At 42.2% G+C, this 25520-nt stretch overlaps 1 protein-coding gene across 2 annotated transcripts in view; it reads right to left on the reverse strand.

Moving 5' to 3' along the window:
- The window catches only part of kcnd3 (potassium voltage-gated channel, Shal-related subfamily, member 3), a 99122-nt gene that overhangs the window by 14129 nt on the left and 59473 nt on the right, over positions 1-25520 (reverse strand). For both annotated transcript variants that reach the window (XM_070969257.1, XM_070969258.1), the window contains one exon: positions 6317-6485. In XM_070969257.1, coding sequence (XP_070825358.1) covers positions 6317-6485 — 169 coding nt within the window. The remainder of the gene's footprint in view (positions 1-6316; positions 6486-25520) is intronic.

Genomic DNA, 25520 nt, shown 5'->3' on the forward strand with positions numbered 1-25520 from the left:
ATTCCTAAAAGCTACTTAATTATTTAATTAGTGGTGCCAAAATATGCCAGTAAAATCAGAAAATTGAAAGAAGCCTCTGAGTAATTTGGCAAACCATGATGATGATCATATAGTGAACAGAACACTAAGTTTGCATAACGTTGTGTATTTTCTATTTCAGTGGATTTCAGTATGAATTCATTCAGTTTCATTTTAATTCTTGAATGAGTGTTTTCCTCTCAGTGTAGAGAGGGAGAGTCTCACTCTATTTGAGTCCTATGACAGGTTTGAACCCCTCCTGAATTCAATTCATACCAAGAAAAAATTTCCACATATGAGAAAACTGGTGAAGACAAGAAATTATCACTCATACATGCCATTTAAAAATGAATCTGTTGGTATGAGAGGTGCTTGCATGAGATCCATTGTTCTTACTTGCTTTCTAGACATTTCATTCTGTCTTTTGGCTCATTTTGTTGCAGCTTGTATGTGCATACATATTTATGTCTGAGTGCGTTGGGTAAAGGGGTGATTATTTGCGTCTATCCTAGAATACCAAGGCTCAAGTTTGTCTGGACTGGAGAAGATATTCTTCACAGCACCAGAGGAACAGATCCAGGAGAGTATCACAGGCACACTTTAAAGAAAAGCTCATTTAAATTCCTACCACCCACACCCCCTTTTTAATCCTACTGTATCACTTGCCCTTTGTGATTCTCCATTTAAATCTTGCCCTCTTTCAGGTGTACTATTCAGAATTTCTAATTAGACATACCTAAGGATATTACCTTCATGCAAATAAGCTCTGAGGAGCAACTAAAGAGTAACCTCTGCAGATTGGACTCTTTGTTTCAGATCACTTTATGGGATCATTTGTAAAGACAGGGAAGGACTTCAACGCACTGTTCAATTCATTCTACGACAAAAGTAGTGCCACTGAAGACTGTGGGGAGGCACAATAGAGAATATATGTGTCTCAAATGTGTGTTCCTCCTATGCCACACGGCAACTGGTGGCATCCTCATGTATCTTCCCTTTGTGCAGTGAGATGGATCAGGGGCTGTCTCTACCACCACCCAGATGGATGGCTAATTGTAATGGGCACCCAGAACAGCTAACAATTAGACCTGAATGAAGATGGATGTGAATAGGGGGTGGGAAGGGAGGGGGGAAAGCATGTAAGGAGAGAAAAAAAGGGGAGAAGATATGTGGCTGGTAAATGCTGAGGGATGCTGCACTTCCTCTCCTCAATGATTCCCCTTTCCTCTCCTCCTGTCTGGTCTCCCCTCATCAAGTTTAAGTACTGTGAAAGGCTATCTTGACTGGCTAGCCTATTTTACTCTCAGTTAAACATACCCTTATTCTAAGAAATGATCTGAGGAGGAATGGATTTCCTGTGAAATATAACCACGTGCAGGTAATAAATGCCGAACAAATGACGTTTTGTTACGGTAAATGACCAGTGACGTTTGCTAAATGGTTGGCTTAATGGCTGCCAAGGTCATATGTCATTAAGGTTATGGAGCATTAAAGAACAGTACATGTTATGTAGACGGCAGTAATGGGGTATTGAAGGATATGGCATGCTTGAGCAATTTATGGCTTGGGTGAGGCATTAAAGATCACAGTTGTCATTAGCGGTGAAAGAGTGGACCATACAATGGTAATGGCTCTGTCATACACCCTCTACACTGATCTTTTATAGCATGAGAGACTGCCAACATAGAGCACATTAAATTAATGTGACGTAACATGAAACTAGCTGAACACATGTCAGCAACAGATGTAACAAAAGGCAGTAAAATCCATTGTAGTCGTTGCAAATTATACAACAAGATTAAGAGTCCACAGCTGTGCTAGTGGCTCTATGAGGACGTAGTTAGGCACATCAGCGCTTTGAGCTAAATGCTAATGACAGCATGTAACAGTAACAAGCTCAAAATGACAATGCTGACAAGCTGATGTTTAGCAGGTCTACCAAATTCTTCCCTGTTAGCATGCAAACATTTGTTAATTAGCACTGAACGCATACTACAGCTCTGGCTGATGGGACTGTTATGAGTTCTGCAGGTATTTGGTCATTAATAAAAGCATGGGACAAATTGAATTTTCGATCCGAAGATGGATGGCGCTAGATGAAAAGTCAAGAGATCGTGGAAATATCTGTATAATCAAATCTGTAAAATGTAATATCTGTAATATATTCACACTGATCCACAAATGTGAACCTCATGGTGATGCTAGAGGAAAAGTCATAAGGATCTGTCCTCTGGGTACCACGAATGTGTCAAGATAATTCAGTCTGGTGGAAGTGCACACAGATCCACACTACCATCCATTGAGCCACACTGCTTGGCTGGCTAAAAAGGATGTTTTAGCGAACAACCAGTTGGGATGTAAAATTAAATAATTTCCACAGAATCTACCATTAAAGCTCGCACAATATGCAATTCAAGACACACTCCACTGTTCTTAAGCACACAAGCTTAAATGCTAAGCAACACTTAATCCTGCGGGCTAATTAAAGACAGAGATGGTACAAATTTGCAAACCTATCATCATACTTGCCACTTAGACCTTGATTTGCCATAGTAATAATGCTCTCAAGGATCAAGGCATCCAGGTGGAATATTATTATGAAGGCAATGATGAGACGTTTGAGTCACGCTGTTATGAAATAGAGAAAACCTATCTGTTGGATGTGTGGGTGGTGGAGCAAACTGCTGACCTCACTGCAGGCAAGCCAGGGAGGCATTCAAGTGCCCGAGGGAGTAATTTAGTACTGGTTAATGACGACAGTGCCGTCATGCTACACCGGTCAGTTGGTGGGTGCTTCTGGAGGTGTGGGTGTCTGTTCTGGTGTTTGGGACACTGCACCACACTGCGGCTCTTTGAAGAACACACAGGAGGGTGGGACAGACCAAGGGCAGGGCCTAAACTGACAGGAAGTACAGTGGACGCACGCACACACACACACACACACACACAGACGCTGACTTTAACAGATGCACATGCATACACAAGAAGACAGACACACACCTTCCTTCCAGCCAGCACCTCATCTGGGTGATGGCTATTTCAGGAAAGAACAGAGCATTAGGACGCACATTGCCTCCAGCTCTCCCCCCTTGCTACTCCCTCCCTGCCTCTCCTGCTTCCTCCTTCCCTCTGGCCTTCCTCGTCACCACTCCTCTCCTATCTCTCTTCTGCATCAACTCTATACATCTAATCCGATCCAACCTGTTTTCAATCTCTACTTTTGCGCCTCTCCGTCCCCTCTGTGTGTCTTTATCTCCCCGCACACTTGGCTGTGTTAAACCGGCGTCTTGCTTGGCAGACAAGGTTACAGTTAGTTAAGACTGGGCCAGCGGTCAGGCTACGGTCGGACTGCAGGACTTTAAACAGATTTAAACTACAACCGGAGAGCATGTGCCGAGATGGATGGCAGTAATCACAGGGAGGGTGGGAGAGAGAGTGAGAGAGCGGGGTGTGGAGGCAGAGGACCAGAAATGAAGGGAGAGGAGAAGAAATAAGAAAAGGGAGTGAAAAAACCCTTGCTAGGAGAGGCGTGAACGAGAGTAATGAAAAGAGGAATGGACTGAAAATATGTGTCAGTGTGTGCATGTCTGCCAGCTCAACAACAAACACACTGCTATCTATCTCCGGAGAACAAAAAGGCTCAGGCTTGCCCTCAAACTGATTACCAGTCCAGTTCTGTATGTGCGCCAGCTGATGCTGCTACCCAGTTTGGCTCATGGACACATTAAGACACGATTCTTTAAAGGTCTAGCAGCTGGGCTGTTTACCCAAAGGAAGATAGGATCTTTAAATCTTCTGCAGTTTAAACACGAGTTAACATAATCCTTTTGTAAATTTGTGCCTGTGTGTGTTTTTATTGCTGCACTTAGAGGGAAAAAATCTCCTCAGAAGGACGGACCAAAAAAAAAAACATGTGAGGGCGGGAAATTGTTGATATTCACATATTTGACGGGCTATTTTAGGATTAAGCCTTGGGTTTATAAATAGGTTTGGGCTATTGATAACATTTAGGTTGTGAAATGTCGACATTTTACATAGTAATAAGAGTTTTCCCTAAGAGAACAGCAAGCTTATGACCTCAATTCTGGAAAAGTAGGGAGGCTATGGATAACGTAAATAAAAACAGAATGATTGGCTAATGAACTGTTTACCAAAAATGGTTTCATGAAGTGTTTCTGAGCCCATGTACTCATATGCTTTATACAATCATGCGTTCACAAAGTGGTGAACCATGCTTGTGAATGACTGAGCCTTTCCAGGATGCCCCTTTCCAACCAATCACGATACTTTCACCTGTTACTGACGAACCTGTTTACCTGTGGAATGTGCCAAACAGGTGTTTTTGGCACATTCCACAACGTTTCCAGTCTTTTGTTGCTCCTGTCCCAACCTGATTGAAATGTGTTGCTGCATCAACGAGAACAGAAATATCTCTTACCAATTACCAAATCTATTTTAACTTTACCAGAACAAACTGTGTTGATGTAAGACTCGATCACTTCTAATCAGAAGCCAACTGAGAAAATCTATATTTTAGCGCCTTTAACTGCAATGATTTTGCAACAGTATACAAATCCTGTATCATTTTCTGACAATCTAAAAAGGTTTTATGAGTTGTAACTATTAATGGTTAATAGATAATTCAATAACGCCTTATAGATCAGCTAAAGCCATCAGTAAGAACAAGTTTTGGGTTGCCAGTTGGTGTAAAATCCCTTTTGTGTGTGTTTATTGTTTCTATTTGGTAATAATAGGAAAACTGGTCATCCATTGGCAAATACGTGTGTATTCCACATTTTCTAATATGCTTTTAAGCCTCCGGTTATACATTTTAACAGTTTTTAATGAATAGATTTGGTTCCAGATTAGGCTTGCTCCAGGTTTTTTCATCAGGTAAGTGGCTCATTAGAGATCATTTCCTGATTAATTAAAGAGCTAAAGCTGGGGTCCTCAACTACATCTGTCCAAGAGCCAGAGGATTTTTGAGAAAAGAAAAAAAGGTTAAATTAGCTTATTATTCTTTCATATTTTCACTTTCTTACAAAATCAATGTTATTTTTATGAGCATATATCAGTGTGAACAGACCTCTAAAAATCCATAATGATAACTGGACACTGAACTAGAAAATGCTCTCAGATCTCCTCCAAGGAGGCAGTCAGTGCTCAATACAAACCCACAATTCAACTACCAGTCTCAACAAAAACTCTTCAGGATCCAAACAGAAATGCTTGTGAGACACAACAGTTGGCCAATGTAAATAAGACAGAGAGGCGTCTCTTCTGTGTAACAGACAAGCTTCGTGATTCTCTGACAACTCCAGAGTTACCTCCCACAGCCTGACCAGTGCGCTGCTGTCAGCTCCAGGGAACGACCAGCCGGAGAGCTGAGTGTTTTGATGGCGGGTCCACGGAGTAGAGAGGATGGAGCTGGAGAATAATCGCTTCCTGAAGAGCGGGTGAATTATGATTTACGGACCTCTTGGCCGGCTGCCATCTAATTGATCATCACTGTCAAAACGGACTGGACCTTTTCCACTGGAGAATAATGTTAAATGCGCACATTTTCTGAATTTAATCATATTCTGTGGGCCAGATAGGACGCTTTGGCGGGCTGCCAGTTGATGATCACTGAGGTAAGAGGACAAAGTGTCCTGCTAGTGGATACCAAACAACAAGAAGAATTTTTTACAACCTGGCAACCTAAGAATTGTTCTTATTAATGGCTTCTAACTGATCTATAAAGCATTAGTTGATGATTTATTAACCATCAGTAAAGCCATTAACTGTAGTTCATAGGCCCTTTATTAAAAATGCCTGATTAAAAAGTTGTAACAAAATACAGATCTCATGCTAATTTTCCTTCCTTTGGGAAGGAGCTGCCTCTTGATCCCATTGGGATATTGAGCTATGGTAGGCTAATATATCAAATTATTCTTTCAGCTGCAAACAGAGGCATTGCAAGGAGGATATGAGTATTAACTGACTGAAAAAAAAGTCTCAAAAACTGATTTATATTTATACAGAGCAAAAGCGAAATAGGAAGGTCATGGTTTAGGTATTCATGTCAAGGGAGAAGGTCCATTAAAGTATAGCTGATACTCACTGAATATGTATCACGCACCTACTGTTAATGTGAATGTAAGTCAGTGCGCATTATACACACACCATCATTAGTCTCAGGGACGACTTGAACCCTGTGGACCCCTCTCCTCTAGGGGACAGAGACGTCAAAGCACCCCTCTGGGCTGGAGGTCCAACCCTCTGGGCCTCAGTTGAAGGGAAATAAAACTGTGTTCACCTGTACCTTCTGCGCCCGCCGCTTGTCTGCTCTCTGGTTCTGGTGATAGATGCGGCTAAAGTTGGACACGATGACAGGGACAGGCAGGGCAATTACCAGCACCCCACTCAGAGAGCAGATTGAGCCAAAGATCTTCCCTGCAATCGTCTTAGGAACCATGTCTCCGTACCTGCGAGCAATGACAGGCAGAAAGAGAGAGTAAGTTTAGTGAAACGCCTTATTATGCATTCAATAAAATCTGTCTGTGGTAGTTCAACCTCCAAGTCATGCACAGCCGACTGGAGGTCATTCACATCACGAAGGCAGAGACACACACACAGTATCAACCAGTTCAACTTGCTGCCCCTTCATTTCTCTTGTACAAAGCTTTCATCTTTCTGTTTTTTGGGCTTCTCCATGCTGCATGTGTCCATCCCCACCAGAATAAAGCTTGACCTGCTGACTCCATCCCACCTCAAGGGAGATAGAGAGAGGCTCCGACCAAACCCTCTCTGTCACTGAATAGCACAGTAAAGTCCGCTGACTCATTCACTGAGAGCAGATACTATTAACCTTTAGAGAAGAGAAAGAGGACACGTGAATGCCAGCAGAGACATTTCCCAAAAGTCATTTAGCCCAATTCAATCTGAAATATTTGCAAGTCAAAAGCAATTTCGTCTTGAGTTCAAAGACAGACAACACAATTACAATAACTACATTAAATCCCTCCTATTTTTTTCAAAGGAAGAAGCCACACTGTTGGAATCAACCGTGGAAGGAAAAGAAGATGGAAGAGGAGAAATTCAAAAGCTAAAAGAGCACGACATAAGTTGGAAAAGCAACCTTTATTTCTAATGGTGTTCATTTCTTATTCATGAGTAAAAAGTGCAGGTAATTTGTTCTTGTTTTCCAGCTAAACAAGAGGTTCTACTGAATTTATTACAACTGACTTTCTGTCTGACTACAAATAAACCTGAAAGAAAGAGCCTTTAAGCATCCAACATTATATACAATTACGCTAAGACTTCTGATTTCTGTCTGTAAGGTAGCATTTTCAACACAAATCCTTTGCCCTTCACGGTGACTTAAGGCTGTATTTCACCGTTAAAATAATCTAACCTCAAGAAATACCTCCTAGAAATGCAAACAGTAACTTTCCCTTTGTCAATTACCTTCATTAGATTAATTTCATCATATTAACAAGTGTGAATTCACAACAGCTGTGACCACGTATGAGCTTGTTCGTGCAGTCACACTGACACACACACACACACACACACACACACACACACACACACACACACACACACACACACACACACACACACACACACACACACACACTCAAAAACCAATTTCACCCTCATATACAGAAAGTTGTAGTTGCTATAGGGCGGACACAGCTTTGTGGACCAATGAACAGGTAGATTTTTCTTAGCCCTTCTAGGTCCAATGATGGCTTTCTGCAGGTCTGTATGACAAATGGTTCATGAGCTATGAAAGGGGCATGGCTAAGGCCGGGCCGACACGCCAATGAAAAAGATACTCTGCTGAGTCTAATGACGCCTCCCACAACAGCGTATGACAAACAGTTCATGAGTCATGAAAGACGGCATGGCAAACTGGTGTGTGTGTGTGTGTGTGTGTGTGTGTGTGTTTGTGTGTCTTTATGTGAATCTGCTTTGAAGTTATGTGTCATTTTATTATAAGCCACTCCCACTGGCACATCTGCCTTTTCACCATATTTGCATGAACACTTAATCTGCTGTTTTCTAGCTCATGACCAACCTTTCCACAAAACTTTGTGCGAGCGAGTGAATCCATTTGGAAGTTCTGTGCCTTTTAGCGATCGGCCACTCCTACTGCCATTCCCCTTTTTAGCTAATTAGTATGAACAAAAACACCAATTTCATACACAAACTTGACCTCCATGCCAAATTTCAGCCGCTAAGGATGAAAACTGTGGCTGCCAAAGGATGGGGAAATTTTTGCGGACTGACTAATGGAATGAGTGAGCTATAGAGCTGCTGGTGGCAACTAAAAACAGCCTCACTGCAGCCCATGATCCTGTAAGAATCATGGTGCAGCCTGTTGTTTAACTGTAAATTATTAGAACCTATCCTACTTCAGTTTTATATCCCCACAATAGAAATTTCTACAAAATATGGCCATCACAAACTGTACAATTACTACAAAGCACATGTGCAAGACGTTTTGATGTGTGCTTATTACAGATTCTTTTGGGTAAACAGACAAATGAGATAATGACTCATGGAGACACTCATCTGTGAACATATCTTTTGCAAATTTGCAGTTTGGATGGCGCCGAGAGGCTGGAAAGAAAAGTCGCAGCAGAAGCAAAGCCAGAAAGACAGCAACAAAATATTGCAAGGGAATATGTCTCGTCACACTCATACAAAAGCAATGTGACGTGTCAGAAACAGTTAAAATTGAGGGATGCGGTCGTATCAGTGAGCTGTAGCGGAAATAAGCCACAGATACAGTAAGTAGAATTACAGAGAGGTTAAACTCCTGCAGGAATGAAATGACACTCACATGCTGCAAGGCCAGTTTAAAACACTGTCTTTGTAGGAAGGGGACACTCTTTGAGTTTTGCATATTCGTGCATTCGTGCTATAAAGTACATCTACTCAAGTACCATACAGTACCAAAGTACTCCTGCACTAGTTTTCAGATTTAATGCTAATTTACGCTTCTTCTCTACATTTATTTTGCATATGGCCATAGCTTGTAATGTGAATTAAATCACCCAACAGTATACAAAACTGGTAAAATTAGCTCTACCATAGCTATAACATTAAAATGCTTCTTGCATGTTAATGCATCAGTAATAATAATACGATAGTAAAATAAACAATTAAGTACCACCGACACTCTGCTGATAAAACTTACATACCAGTATTTTACACTATGGTACTGTTATTTTTTCACTTAAGTAAAATATCTGTACACTTCCTTGTTACCATTTTATTAGGTACACTTGGCTAAAACTAAGGGAGGCTTATTTAGTGTGCCCTCAATCATAAACACAGTGCCCAGAATATTAGAAGCACTATTCAGTATCACCACACTACAGTTTCCAAAACTGAATCATCACATCTTTGAAACTGTTTACACAAAGACTGAACATGATGACCTTCATGGAGGTACGATCTATTGCAGGACTGTTGTATTGGATTACATTTTAACCAGGTGTTCCTGATAAACTGGTTTCTGAGATTGTATACATAGACAAAAACCCAGGAAAAAACACGCATCCTATCTCCCTGTGGTTTCTTGGACACATTTTCACACAGATACTAACGCCACAAGGATAGAATAACATTTGGCATTGTTACCCTGATCCATCTGTAATGTATATCGTAGGCCCCTGTAGACTTGGCAGAATGCAGATCTAGTCAGTCAACCTGTTACTGCTGCTGGGAGCGTATGCATATCAAAGAACTGACTGCTTCACACAACCTATTGAAATGAGGGTTGAGGCCGTTTGAGTGGTAATGACATTAAACAGCAAGAAGAACCCAATTAATATTTTAACAGTTCTTCCAAGTCTTGCACATATCCAGAAACATGTTTTGAAATATCACTCTTCAAATTCATTCACTGTGACAGATCACAGAGAATAATGCCGGTTGTTATTTGAGGACTAGGAAAACCATAGCCCAGAGGCTCTCCATACATAAACAATAATCTGCTTAAGAAGTTGTGCTCGTGATAGTCGTTTTATAATCAAATGAAACACTTCTGTCACAGTCTGTTGGAGATAGTAAAAACACAGGATGGTAACACACTCATAAACCACAAACACACACATAAAAAAAACCCCATTCAGCTGATTTTGGTGGGGGAGACGAAACAAGAGATGAAACCTCATACTCATTTGTCACAGATTTCGGCAAAAACAAGCCCAATATGAAGCCATTTAAGTGGAGGGTGGTTTTTCGCATCAACAAACCAAAGCGCTGCCCACACACAGGGAAGCGCTGGTCTGAAGCCATAACTGAGAGTATACTTACAGAGAACATTTATCGTCCCTTCCAAGAACTTTAATGGCCTTTTTGCCCAAATTAGGCAATAACAATCCCATCAGTGGTACACAGGCCCTATCACCACAAAACATTTCATCTCCTCCCCTCTTCAGAAGATGTTTCCATTAAGAGGAATGAAAAGCTAATCATATTCATCTGCAAGCCTTCTTTAATGGGATCCTATCAGATTGCCTGATAGAGGCCCCTCTCTCCTAATACTACAGTCAATTTGCCGCTCCCATTTAGTCAAGCTGGCCCGTCTCTGATGATACCATCTATGTGCCATTATACATGGCACAGAGATAAAGCTGGGCTTGTGCACATTAAAGAAAGAGAAAGCCGTAATGTGCGGGTGAGCATGTGCGTGTGTGTGCATGTGATAAGCAAGGTTAGATGTAATTTCTTCCCCTTCTGTCTGGATGAATGCTGGAGCCATTTATGACTCTGCAAGACTTCATTGAAGATGGCAATGGAGGTGCAGGTAAATGTTTCAGGAAGGAAGAAGACGGATAAGCAGTGAAAGATAGTATACCGGAGGGAGAGATTTTTCTCAGCTGATGCTGTGCACCCAGGAGTTTTTTCTCTTCCCATCAGTCCTCTTGCTCCATCTCATACCATATCCTCACATGGGCACAAACACACATAGGTTTGTGTATAATATATGAGCATCCTAACTATAGGCTGAATACACACCCCAGGCCATCAGGTGGGCAGGTCAGTCCTCGGTCAGGGTTGTCGCATCCAATCGTAGGAGTGCCGGGTCTCAGTGGGTTATATTAATAAAGTCTGGGAAGGATGGATTTGGGGGGGAGTTATTGAGTGGGACTGAGTGCTCTTGTGAAGGTATGCGTGATGGATGGGCTTATCAGAGATGGTCTGAGGACTGACAGACACACACATTTGTGATGATGGCAGGTCAAGTCATGTCAGTTCAGGTCAGGACAGCAGCATAACTCATCCCTTTAAATACCTGCTGATGAACCCAGCCAGCACGCAAGCATAATCCAAAAGTATGAAAGTGGCCAAAATTAAGAGGCAGCATCCATAAATGTTGTTTGTGCAATTATATAAATGCATGCTGCACAAAATATATGATTCTCATTGTCATTTCATTGTACGGGCACATTAAAAACCATCTGCACAATAAGCTCGAGATGATCTGATCTGAGCTTAGTCACAAAGTAAATATTTATTGCTGGAATTTGTTTTCACTTTGTGGGTCATAAACCGCTTTTATGCATGTGGTGCAAGCTCATAACGCCATTTTTATTGATATGTGCGTGACGATATGAAAAGAGAAGGATGGAGAGGAAGAGAGAGAGAGAAAGAGGGGCAGGACAGAGACATATGAAGTGTTGAGGGTTGGCTTTCTATTTACAGACCAAATCCCATGTGTTTCCTCTGCAATTTTCCTCAGCTCCCTTCAGATATAGGCTAAGTGATTCTGTTTGGACCACAATCCCTTCCGGTGGGTTGACCCCCTGGAGGACTGAAATCACCTACTGGAGGAAGCATTTCAGAAATAATGAGTGGGTTTGTTTGTCTGCTGTATGTGCATGACACGTACATTCAGTTTGCATGTGTGTTTATGTCAAGGGGGTAATCATTTACAGTACAGACGTGAGACAGGAATCACTTAAAAAGAACATACGTGTTGAGCTAATTGCTCATTTTAATCCTAGGTGAAATTCTTTCATCACAAAACGTTTGCTAAGGAGACTGCAACCCTTCAGGACCATGGACAGCTACGACAGCTTCTGTCTAAATTCCCTGCTCACACACATTAAACCAACATCTGTCTGCACCACAGTCCTCGAACTCCATGGAGACCGCTAAGTCAGATGCCTTCATGTCCTTTAAGTAGCTTTGCAGACAAGTGCTCTTTTAAAAAGGGGGGTTGGTCACAACTTGTAAAAGCTACTATGAATGACAGGATCCCACACAGTTTTAGCTATTTCATCAGAGGGCTATTCTCACTGGCCTGAAGTGGTGATGTCACACACTTCCTTGCACCAATCAGGAGTATTAAATCAGAATCTGGTGAGCTGTTTGGTCATGGTCAGTTACATCTGATTAAAATGAGTTTTTGACTGCTCAACTCTCAATAAATCATATTTAAAAATGTGTTTTTTGGTTTTGTTTTTTGCTTTAATGTGGCTTATTTCATTTTATAGAGAAATATGTAGGATTTTAAGTCAAGTTTTCAGAGGCTTTAAAATTAAACAAGGCAGAAAAAACCTCAGGCTGGGAAATAACTCTAAAATATCACTATAATGTATCAGGATATGGCAAATGTATGCAAAATGACATATAAAATGGTCAGATTGATAACTGCTGTCATTGTGTTCTTCATCCATTTTATTAATTTCATTTTAAACATTTATTTGGAGTTTTCAATTCAGAAAACTTAATTTGGAAAAGAAGATAGTCCATTTTACAAAACTTTATTTTGCAAAAGGAGAATTATATGACCAAAAGCTGATGAATGATAATCATGAGTTATCACCCAGCGCAAGCAATGCTACAGACTTAAAAATGACATTTCATATGATCTTAATGCAGTTTTACTCCCACAAAAACATCAAATGCCACTGTATTGACTAAGAATATAGAAAATGAAAAATCATTTCCACTATGAAAAATACAAGAGTACAACAGTTGCCATGAGTGATGAAGCCTCATAAAGATATCTATAAGTAGTAGTGGAGTTCCAGTTTCATTGGGCAACCTGTCACAGGCCAATGAAGCTTAGCTCTTTTGGCTTCAGCAGAGTGAAAGATTGTCTCTCCAGGCCTCTAACCCTCTACCATCCATCCATCTGTGCTCTCATCTGACATTTCATGGCCACTCACTCAGATGGAAGTAACTCTGATGACACATGGCTCTTCAGGGATGGGACAACCATCTATAATCACCCACACAAATGTCACCGCAGGAAAGCAAGAAATAAGGACGCGGAAGAACAACAGGTAGGGAGACGGAGGGAGAAGAAGAGGACGAGAACCTGAGAGAGCAACCGAGAGAGAAGCGAGTCGACAGAAACAGATTGAGATTCAGATTGTGTCAGTGCTAATTTGCAAAGGGTCGGATATGTTTGCTTAAATGTGCCTCAAACGATGTCTTAATATGGATTAAATCAGATACAATGGAGCTGTAATAATCTCAGCACTCCCTCAAGACAGCTCAACACAGACATGAACTCTGATTGCAATCCTGATCTGTGGGGCTCGACAAGGACTTAACTGAGAGAACAGACTGCCGAACAATTGCGCTTATTAAGAAAGTCAAGAAGGTTCAAAATCAGTTATTCCATCAGATGACGGGGATGTCTCATTTGGAGAGTGTTGATTTACGATCCTTCGCAGAAAAGGAAGCTAAAAGCTATGCAGCTGTTATGAAATGCCAGAAATCACAGAGGGAGTTAGATTCCAGGAAAATAACCAGTGAGTTTCTGAATGGATGACGCATAAAAGTCTGTTTACAGTAAGAGCGTGCATCATGACAATATGGAAATGGCTCATTCACATTACTTATCATTATTACAACCGATTGCAGAATTCTGTCTGCACAAGATTTGCTCATTAGATCAATGCTGACCAATATCAGATATTGGTCCGATACTGACTCAAATAGCTGGATTGTGTATTGGTGACAGCCGATCTTTCAGTTAAATTCTATGTTTGTGTCTATGAGTCCAGTTGCACTTAACACCTACAAACAATTTTGTTTCCCCTTCTGATTGTTATTTTATTTGTTTAATTAATATTTTTTTTTTAATCTAGTTTGTGATATAATTGTAATTTCATGTTTAGATTTTGTTCTCATTTGATGCAGTTAATTAATTAATTAATTAAACCAGTATTAAATCAGTATTAGGGGTACACAAATATCCAAATTCATGTCAGAATTTGTCATCTTTGTCATCAGAATCAAAAATGGAGGGTGCATCACTGTCTTTAATGCAAACAAAACTGTTCTGTTCAAAATGTACCAAATCATGAATAACTGCACACAGCACCCCGTCTTGTGCCAATCAAACAACCTATTCAGAAGCCAAGGCCAAAGAAATCAGCAGCATAAAATCATGAATGTTGTTTTCACAGCAAGGATGTCATGAAGTGCTGCACCGTGTGCAGCCCCTACGTGAATGACTGCTCTCTGAATGGCGTGTTAACAGCCTTGTTTTGAACAATTCCACAATAAAAAACAGTCCATTGAGAAAGGTGGGAACAATGCCAACAGCTGAAATCTAAAACTTGATCTGTGAGCTCCTCCAATGCATTCACTGTCATTCACCTCCACATAATGCTTCCATTAAACACCTCTTATCATCTACAGTCGGAAACGGCTAGAGTAATCTATTGTGTTCATTGTGCTGTAGGTGGGTCACCAGAGCCTGGGAAATATTGCAAAGCTGAAAAAGAACCATTGCATTGGTGTAATATTAAGGACTTCCTTCTGCACTGACTATTTGAATATTACTGCATTATTATATTACATATTATAAAAGTGCCATGGCAGCATTTCAGCTCCAAATCCAATTGCTTCATATATGACTTCATATGTGGGACATTTTATATGTGGGAGATTACAAAGCTTGAATTGCAATATCTGCATTGCTATTAATGAACCAGCTAAATGCTTGTGTGGCACCGTGGAGCAGTTTTACCCGAGAAAGGTGCTTTTGCTTTTATGTATAGTATTAGTGTCTACTGCTGGAGCGCTGCTGTATTCCCTTTCATAGAGAATACAACAAATAACCATCTGTGCCTGACAGTAATAGGATTATGGCAGCAAAACGTCACTTTAGCGAGATTGCCCTTTTACATCCGAATAATCAATCTTCACATACATGCTACATTGTGGCAGTCGGTGTTTTCTTTTTCACTTACAACCAAAAGTGAGCAAAACTGCAAGACTATGGCCAAATCCTGTTTCTAAGCCTTCCAGGGTGCAGCGAGAGGCAGGCTATTTCCTCATTTACATTTGTCAAGAGCTGAATGGGAGAAAGAAACACACAGATAAGTTGATAAAGGGAAGGGTATTACTCTCACACCACACTGCACACAGAGGAAAGGTCATTACCATCACTCACATCCCGACCAATCTTACAGTGAATCACACTGAGGGATTGCCACCATTTCTCACGAACACACACTCAGTTGGCTGTCACTTAGAATTAAACAAACTTTGACACTTTGTAGAATCCCAACGCTGACTTCACACAGCTTTATGTTTTCATTGAGCACGTTTTTCTGTTTTTTGTTTTTTGTTGCACTGTTTATAAGTAAGTGCACAGCTCTGGTTTTATGACCATGCTAAATTAACACACTCTGGGCTTTAGCCATTACAAGGCAATAGCTTCTCTCAGATAGCCCGAGGTTGACAAAGACAAATCATGTTTCTTTATTGAATCACCTCAGACATGAATACACATTATTAACAATATTTTAACCTTTGGCCAGTGGTGATGCCTCCAGCAGTATAATTTACACCAGGCATTGTGGTTATCAATAACAAAAACACACTCAAAGTAAAATTTAGTCAGCATCTTAGCCTCTTAACACTCTTAACACTCAACCTCTTAACACTATTTTCCAATAACTGCGTAATCATTACACTAGCTGCCCATCTTGTATGTCTTGTTGTTGGGGGCTTGCAGAAAAAAGCTGTATGAATGCACATTAAGAGGAATAGACAGGGAGCAGAAATCATCACAATGCTGAAATCAACGCTTAATATGCTTATTGCTAATGACATCAGATGGTGTCAAAACCACACAAAAGGGCTCCTCAAGCTAATTTAACTTCTTTCAACATGTCTGTTGGAGAACTGCTCACTTTGTTCCAATAAGGGATATGAAATGTACTGTAATCAATATTTTTCTATCAACAGAAGCTCACGACTACTTGCATGTGAAAGGGGTTGCTTGTAGAGATGAGCCCGCAGAGAATTATTACCTCTTAGCACTACAGAGCATTTCGGTGGATTTCTTTTCATTGCTTTCATTTTACAGCCCACAACTTAACCGTTTTGGTTCGTCCACTGCTCTCACCAGCTGTCTTCTGTGGAAATAGCTTAACAAACCCACTGTATGCTACCTGCTCAGCAACAACCAGCAGACAGTTGCCAGGCTGTGCACCAACAGGACACTATACGTTAAAAGGAGAGTGAATATAGGACTGGCGTTCATCAGAAATAAGCCTCCAAATGAATGCTGATGTTGCTATGTATCTGCAGGATGTGTAAACAGGCAATGAGTTTGCCACATCAACATAAAGGGTGTGTTTAAAGCCTGTTTCTTTGTACATTGATTAACAGGTCACTGTAACACTCAGCATCTGGTGGTTATCACTTGCTCCACTAGTTTTCCATGCAGGCACCGCGCCATTGCTCAAATTTAGCTTTTCGCTGAGAATGAAAAGCCCAAATGAAAGCTTCTTAACATCTCTTCAAAACCTTCCATGTGATGCTACAGATGCAGTTTTCTCGAAGAGCCACATTAAGCAGCGTGAGTACACTTACTTGCCAGGAAGTCAGTGAATAATAGCCAGGGACCCTGTTACAAGCTTTGCTCATTTGTGCGTGAGCATGTGTGTTTGTGAACTGAGTGTGTGCGCCTGTGTATGCGTATGTCTGTCTTTATAATTAGCGATTACCAGACTGCTATCAACAGAACGCTTCAGTGAATCCACTTCCAAGAGTAACCAGGAAGTGCAAACACAATTACCAGAAGAGAGGGAGCATAACAACATTTAAATATGAATTACATCTGAGATAGGACGAGTCCCCAAAGCTTGCACTACTGACTGCCTGCATACTGTCTAATTCACAGAAAATAGCAGTGCCATTAACACATTTGTGCATTTGAATGTGCGTGTGTCTATGTGCATATGCATAATTTTTATGCATGTGAAGTGTGGTCACGTGCACACTCCTGATAATAGTCATATCTCTGTAAGTGCTGTAATATTTTCAAGCCTCGCAGGGCTGATATGAGTGGATGTATGGATAAAACCAGCAATGGCTGTTGGTAATTGAAACAGGAACCCATCTATCTCCGTGAGCTTGAGTACACTGAGCAGTGTGCCGGTCTGGCGGAGTGTGAGGAGAGAAGTTGAGGAGCTGAGCCACAATAACCTTGATATGTGGTTCAATTGAGCTGCTAATGAGAACTAACTGCGCTTAGTTTGAAACATAAATCTCTGGAGAAATGTTTGAATTCTGAGATTGATCTTTTTTGTTGGATGCAAGACAACAACAAAAGAAAGTACAGGTATATACGGGGCAATTCTTTCACTTGGGAATCAAACCTAAAAGAGAGGGCAGGGCAATTACAACCACTGCACAACTCCACTGTTATATGTCTCCAGCAGTGTGTGACATTACAGTCAGCAGTCTAAGGATAGGGGTGGGGAGGGAACAAAAAGCAATGAGGAAGCAATTACAATGTCAGCCACAGAATTAAAGCCCAAACAGGAGACTGGATTCCAGATTATGACAGATGTATGGAACTGCATCAATGTTGGCAGATAAGCAAAATGAGACTGAAGTAACAATATGTTTTACAGCAATATCAGTCTATTGGTTGACCGGTCCTCCACTTTTACCCCCTTTACACCTGGCATCAAAATGTGTCTCGTTTCCAGATTATATCTAGATACGATTGAACCTGATAACATTTACACTTGGTATGAATGTGTCTCCAGTGTCCACATTGATATACGATTGAGATCAGATCGCTGTGTCCACTTTGTTCTTATTCTTCCTTCTTACACCCTCAAAAACAACAACAGCAACAAAAGACAGCAGCCATCTGTGAAGCTGTGCTATTGTATGGACTTTTGATTGATTTGGAAGTGTGTGTGTGTGTGTGTGTGTGTGTGTGTGTGTGTGTGTGTGTGTGTGTGTGTGTGTGTGTGTTGGGGGGGGGGTCTTCAGCAACTGGAATGGCGGACAAGAAAGCAAAGGAGAATACTGTGTTACGCAGCTGATTTTATTTCAGCTGTAGTCAGTTCCCCCACTGTCCTGAGGATGATCTGGATATGTGAATGCAGTCAAGACTCCAGGGAGAGGATAGTGATGGGGACCTTTATGGATGGGGACTGGGTGCTAAACCAACGTCTGCACTGTCAAACCTTTTATTTAATGTGTGGACGACTGTGACCGCTGTAGTCCTGAAGAGACGCACACTTATGCTCCGCCTCTGCCGACAAACAACTGCCGCGAAGTTGAGTGAAAATGCATTTAAACTTGTGCTCCATGTGATCACAATGTGTCCCTGACCACCTCTGGAGGTGGTTTGGCAGATCAGATCACTGAGCCTTGGGTGCACTTATACCTGTGCTTTCATGTGATCAAGAGGACATCAGCACATTAAAATAAAGCACTAATGGATAATGGTCAATGTTGGTCATCTGGGAGCCTGTGCCTGTGCTAGATTCTATTTGTATTTTCTAAAGCTATTGCTATGTTTTACTTATGTGATTATATTGTTTAGGTAGGTGTCACCTGACCGTTTCACTTAATCTGATATCCACTTATTCAATTTGTACCTGAAAACCCCAGTGTCCCAGTGTATGTGACTGTTGTTTCAATAATAAAAATAAATAAAAAAATAATACAAATAATATCTCGTTGCTCACCTCAAACCAGTGTACCCATGTACGCTGGTCCTCCAAGGCAGTTACACACCAGCATTGTCAAGTGCTTAAATTATATTTTGTGCTTCTTTGATCTAACTGTATCTGATTTTGTATTTTTTTTTTTGGTTTAACAGAACCTTCCAGTTCACTCCAGCCCTTCCATGTCCTCCCTGTGGTTGACCCCTGCTGGAACTGATGTTCACAGATGAAACAAAGCGAGGCTGTGCGGAGCGATAAGGCTGCAGCTGAGAGAGGAGAGACGGAGAAAGGTCAGGGCCGGGAGTTCAGGGGTCATCTCTACACGACAGTGAGCCCATGGTCATAACAACAAGGTGACTGGCTGGCTGGTCCCTGCACAGATTTCACACAGGGATCAAAGGCAAGAAGGAACAGACACAGAAGATAAAAAAAAAAAAAAAAAACATTAAAGGAAGGGGAAGAGAGGGAAATGCAAATGCGGAAAAAGAGACTGTGGTGAGGAGGGAACAAAAGGGAAGGGGCACTGCTGTGGGATTTGAGGGTGACCCCAGCAGAGATAGATACCAAATGAGGCAGAGGGAGGAGAGATAAATTGATAGGAAAAGGGAAAGAGAATGGTAAAGCACATTTCAGGACGTCAGATCTACTCTGCCTCCCATTCAGGTCACAGTGATTGCATTTGTTTAACTTGGCCAGACCATTTCCTCCTGTCTGAACCAGTGTGTTTATGTGAAACAGAATGAGTGCATGCATGTTTGTGTGCTTCTGTTGTGTGAGTGTGTGCCTGCGGTCCACACATTTAGTTACTGTCCCTTTGTGTAATTATTTTTGTGCAGATTTTTCTTCACTCCCTGGTTCAGGCCTCCACTGGTGAGGGACCGCCAGACTTTCACAGCTTAATTCAATGTCAGCACGTCAGTGAGTAACCAAATGTGGCAACAAACTCAATACAAGAAACCCTCTCAAAGGTCCTGGTGGTGCAGCAGGTCTAGAATGATTGACTTGACTAAAGTATCGAACTATTGAACTTTTCCCCAAAAGGAGATGGAAATTAATTAAGCTGTGGTTCAGCGTTCCCGCCTGCGCTCCCATGTGACTCCACAGGTGAAGCCATTTTCCATGCTCGTGGACCTTGCTGATTAAATTGTTGCCTATCCAGTCAATTAAAACAGATCCATAAACACTACCGTTTGCCTAATTGGTGCGAGAGGAAGGGAAATAAGTTAATTGTGCACGAGAGCTTCCATGTGTTTTTATCGCTGCCTATATGTCTCAGGAAAAAAACTGCGTTCAGGTGTTTTTCAATATTTTGGCGAGAAAAAATACGATCTCATCCATACTCCATTTCAACACCAAAGCTGGCTCTTACTCTCAGTTCTTTGATGTTGCCTGTTGTCATGGGGACCTCAGGAGTGCTGCAACGCTGAGCAGCATGCAGAGTGCCATGTCACTGCGGTTAAAAGGGTTACATTAACATCAGCGGCAGGTTACATTAGAGCGGGGCTACATTACCCATTAGTGGTAGCAAAACACATTTGCGGTAGCAGGGCCAGCACGGTTAGCATTTAGCACTAATCTATCATACTAGGGGTGAACACTCAGCCCATTTGGTTTAAGTGTAATTCATGCTCAACTAGTTTCTGAGAGCCACAACTTTAGAGGCACTTTTCTTGTTGGTGCTGTACAGCTTTAAAGTACATGCTGCTGAGTTTAAAATATGGGCAAAATATATTTCACTTCACCAAGCAGAAGAATATCCAAAAAGGGTTGAAAAAGGGTCTCACTCCATCACTGAGAGTAAATTCAGGGGAGAGCAGGAGTTGATGCACATGATTTGCTGCTCATCCCTCCTTGAATCAAAGATGTCTCTGTCAGATTGTTTATCTGTGGCCAAGAATATTGGCTCGCTGCGGGCCGAGCTTATCACACACTGCTTTACACTGCCTGACTTATTGACTGTGAACATGGCCAACATGGCTCTTCTCATCAGTGTCCGGCACAACGGCGGCATCGACTGAACTGATCTATGACCAAGTCTGATGGAGAGGCAGTCAATGCAGCAAACGAGAGCTGGCTGGTGCCTCTAAACCGCTTCAGGCTGGTCAATGTGCTGTCCAGTCAGTGTCGGAGATAACAGCACGTCGTCTCAATTTGACATGTCAATCCATGAAAAGTTAACAAGGTAAGACTGAATACTAGCAAATGCTAGCTTAGGTTGGCAGCACCTAAAATTATTTCATACGTCTTAAATGCAAGAATCAAAAGCAGCAATATTGCCCCAAACCAACTGTGGCAGTATTTAACAACAAGCATCAGCATGGGTCACTGTGGATGAAGGTAGCTGTCTGGATGTGTGTGTGTGAGTGGAGAAAAGTAGGCTGCAGGAGAAACTGGGGCATCACTGAGGCTCAGGAGAGGTGTCTCCAGCCCAGCCTCCTGTCCTATTTCACTGCCTGGCGAGACTGGCATGTGTGTTTGTTGTGTGTGTGATTCAACAGAGCACCCTAGGAAGTCATTGGAAAGCTTCAGGCACAGGAGGAAGAGAGATAACAGGTGAGCTCCAGGGAGGCTACCTGTGGGAGAGAGGAGGCCCAGTGACAGGCCTCTTTGCTGGGGTGGAATGGATGTGCAAAAGCCCCCAGGCCACAGACCAAATGTCAGACAGTCTGTCCACACATACTGGAAAACTGCTCTGAGCTTTATTGGAATTTGTCACCTGTGTTTGTGTGTGTGTGTGTGTGTGTGTGTGTGTGTGTGTGTGTGTGTGTGTGTGTGTGTGTGTGTGTGTGCGTGTGTGTGTGTGTGTGTGTGTGTGTGTGTGTGTGTGAGCTCCAACTGGGCAGATGACTCACGACAGGAAGGAGTGCCGAACAAGGCAGCACAGACAGGTGGGGGAAGTGTGTATGTAGGTGTTTTTGTTTGGCTGTGTGGGTGCAAGAAATAAGCTGTCGAGTGTCACTGTAAATATATGCTGTACAGTTTCACAAGTATGCACCATACAGCACAGCACAGCACAGCACATAATGTGCTCCCACACCCACACTCAGGCATAAACCCACCCCCCCCACACACACGCACGCACACATGCACCCACCCACATGCAATGTTTACTGTCCTATGACAGACATTATTTATCTACCAGTCCCTGCTCTCCACTCCTCCAGAGCTTTCCAACACATCACTAATTCATCCCTGGCATTTCCCCCTGCTAAATAAGGCCAGTCTTTGAACTGACATGCTGGCCCTTTAGTGCTGGGCCAAGTTACATCCATCCCAGCTCCTTCTGTAAACCTATATGCTGGCAGGGTTCATCTCACTCTTGCAACTCTAGCCTTCAATGACCAGCCCTCGTTATCGAATCAGAATGGAAATGTAGGTTAATGTGTGAATTGTGCACAGCTATTTGATCTTTGACCATGTCGGTCTTGCAGCACTGTCATCAGCACGTCGTGAGGTGGGTGTGTGTGCAGTGTCGGGTTGCCAGGTTAGGTTTTGATGGGAGAATTAGCTGGTCATGTATCCTGACATGTAATGAGGACTTGGGTTGTGTTACAGTTGCTGTGTAGAAGAAACTGTAGATTTAACTAAAGCAAAGTCAGAGCAGGAACTACAACATCTTTTGAGCAGCTGTTTTACATGGAAATAAAAAAAAGTACTAAAATTCAGAAGACAATTAAAAAAGTAATACATTATTTTTAAAAGCAACATGAAAATTCTTACAGAGCTGCTGATCTATTACCTGTCAGAACAGTGAGCAGAGCCAGGTGTGGTCTTCTGATGTAGTATGGCACAGAGAGAGTGTTTGAGCTGACCTACTCTCACATTTCATGTATCGATTCTGTCTGATTGTGTCTTGACTGATCTGGGAGTGTGAGAGAGAGCAGTGGGTGGGTGGGTGGAAGTGCAGGAAAGAGGGCAGGCTACAGCGAGGAACTATTAAATTTTAATTTCAAAGAGGTCAGTTTTTCCTCAAGGTTAAAAGTAAAAACAACCTTCGAAGGAAGAGCGGCTGGGAAAAAGAGTAACTCTGTAGGACTGCTGGGGATTAACCATAGCTCAGAAAAGGAAGCATATAGTACGTGGAGAGCATGGGCCAATATGAAAAGGACAGCTTGTTTATATGCGCTATAAGCCAATTAGTAACCATGGTGATGAATGAAGGAGGAAAGAAACATGCTGTCTTTGACACAATTTCTTTTTTAGTTTGTGGCGCATTATAACTACTCACACATTATGTAAACATGACAGACGCATGCAGGCACACGTATGAATGCAAACATGCGTGCGTCACACTCACACATGCATACACACGCATTAACCAGAGCCTTAGGATGATTTAAAGCCTCTGTGTTTTAATGGGATCAGCCGAGAAGGATGGCAGATCAGGGAATCCAGGCATCATAAATCACTTCCATCACACATCAGTGCTAATGCCACTCACAGCAATCCATCAGACAGCCATCTCTAATACTGCAGATAGCCAATCTATCAGGTTTGCACGCAACCTCCGTTTCCCCTGACTTCTTTCCACACGTGAGCACACATGTACAAACAAACCGCATTCACAAATGCCCTTCAAAGGCTCGGCAGTGATGAGAGTGAATGAATTCTTTCATGTTTTTCTTATTCCTCACAGCACCCACAGCATCCGTCGGTCAATAGCATAAAATTACGCCGTGATGTCTTTCAGGGTAACCAAACTCAAAGGTATTGATTGTTTGAATCACAGTGTTCAGAGCAATTCTATCTCTGAGGTTTAAAAAAGGAAGGAATAGCCATAAAGACCAACTGCATGCTTGAACATCAAGCCTCTCATACATATTAGAACAAACAATTTGGGAAGAGTTATTGGATTCTAAGCTTATCATCAGTTTATTATGAAATAAACAAAAAGAGGTAATCTCCACAGTGGGCTTCCACACATGACTTATTTAGTCTCTTGCTCTCTTGATCGCCTCTTAACTGGCTCTATGTCCACTTAAAGGGATTGCATTAACCTCTGCCACTCTCCGTGGGCAGATGAGCAGCTCCCTCACCCTCCCTTTAAGATGTGCTCTGTATTAAACTCTTCCTTCTTTGGCTGGGATCCCTGTCTGGCTCGTGTCCAGACAAACACACACACACACACACACACTTAGAAAGCCAGACACAGTCTAGTATGTTCTTGTACAGTATATCAATATATAGGAAGTGACACTTCTCTGTGGCCAGGTCGTGGTTTTATGCTTTTTTTGAAGGCATTTTGCCACCTAGCACTTTTCAGAGGGATAGCTTTGATACCACTCATGTCACAGAGGAGGCTGAAGAGTAAAGAAAGAGAAACGGATGCTTAAAAGTTCTAGAAAGAACAGACACGCTCGTGTCATGTTCAGTAGGTAACATATATGTACAGAATCAGCTGTGTTAATGGAAACTATAAAATAGTGGCAGTTCCTCGGAAATGCTACTCACCTACAGTGCATGTCTTGCTCTGTTTTCTTTGAAAGGTTGGACTGACACATTTGTACACAAGCTCTTACACCTGTAATAATTCTGCAGGCGTAACAGATGTTGATAGAGACACGTGTACACATACCCAGCTTCTTTTCATTTCCTTATCCATGTCTCTCTGGTATTCTCTCACACTAGCTCAAATCCCCCCCAGAAGAATTTACATGTCTTAGCCCACCTGCATCTGAAGCTTGTGCAGACTGCCCGACAGCCGGCGTGCCTGGTCCTCTCTACCACTTGCTCTGCCCTGCTCTCTGCCCTCTCCAGCTGGCTGTTCTAGCCTTCTGCTGCCCTCGTTGCCGTCTCTGCACCCAAGCAGCTGGTGTGCCAGCCAAACCTCTGCCCTCTTGCCTGCAGCCCTCGACCCCCTCGACCAGTTTGGAATGAAAACATCTCTTTCCTCTAAATCTGGTTCTCGTCATTCTTTCCTCCATCTCTTTATCTTCCATCCATCCACTTACCCATGCACACAAATGTGTGTTCTGCACAGATAGGTGACTTAACCTTGAGCCAAAGGACTGAAGAAGCTATGGAGGAGGCAGTGAATGTGTGCACATGGATAAAGCCTGCAAATAAATGTGGGCCAATGAAGCTGAAAGGAAAAAAGAGAACAGTATCTCAATGAGGAGACACCATTCACAACAGGAACAAACATGACTAAGGCCCCGATCTTGGACATCATGTCTGTTCCCCACATCTGACATCACCCTCCCAGACTAGAGGAGGCAAACAAAACCCTGATCAACACTAATACAAATAGCAGAGAGGGAAATCAGCATGTTATTTATAGTTTTGTTAATGGTTGCAGCAGCAGGCCTGGTCCCTCTGTGCTGCCCAAAGTGCCACTGTGGAGAAGAGAAAGATGCACAAGCAGAAAAATCCACACTCTTGAGAGTGTGTGTGTACATGCTGCAGTGATACACACTTGGTGTTACACACTTGCCATTATCATAGGTCCAGACCCCTCCAGTGAGCACTTCTCTCACTCACAATCTCCATCCTGTTGCATCAAAACCCAGTGCAGAAGTCAAGGCGTTATCTTTGACAACAAACTTAACTTTG

This window comes from Chaetodon trifascialis, chromosome 8 (assembly GCF_039877785.1).
Source record: "Chaetodon trifascialis isolate fChaTrf1 chromosome 8, fChaTrf1.hap1, whole genome shotgun sequence".
Classification (NCBI taxonomy): Eukaryota; Metazoa; Chordata; class Actinopteri; order Chaetodontiformes; family Chaetodontidae; genus Chaetodon; species Chaetodon trifascialis.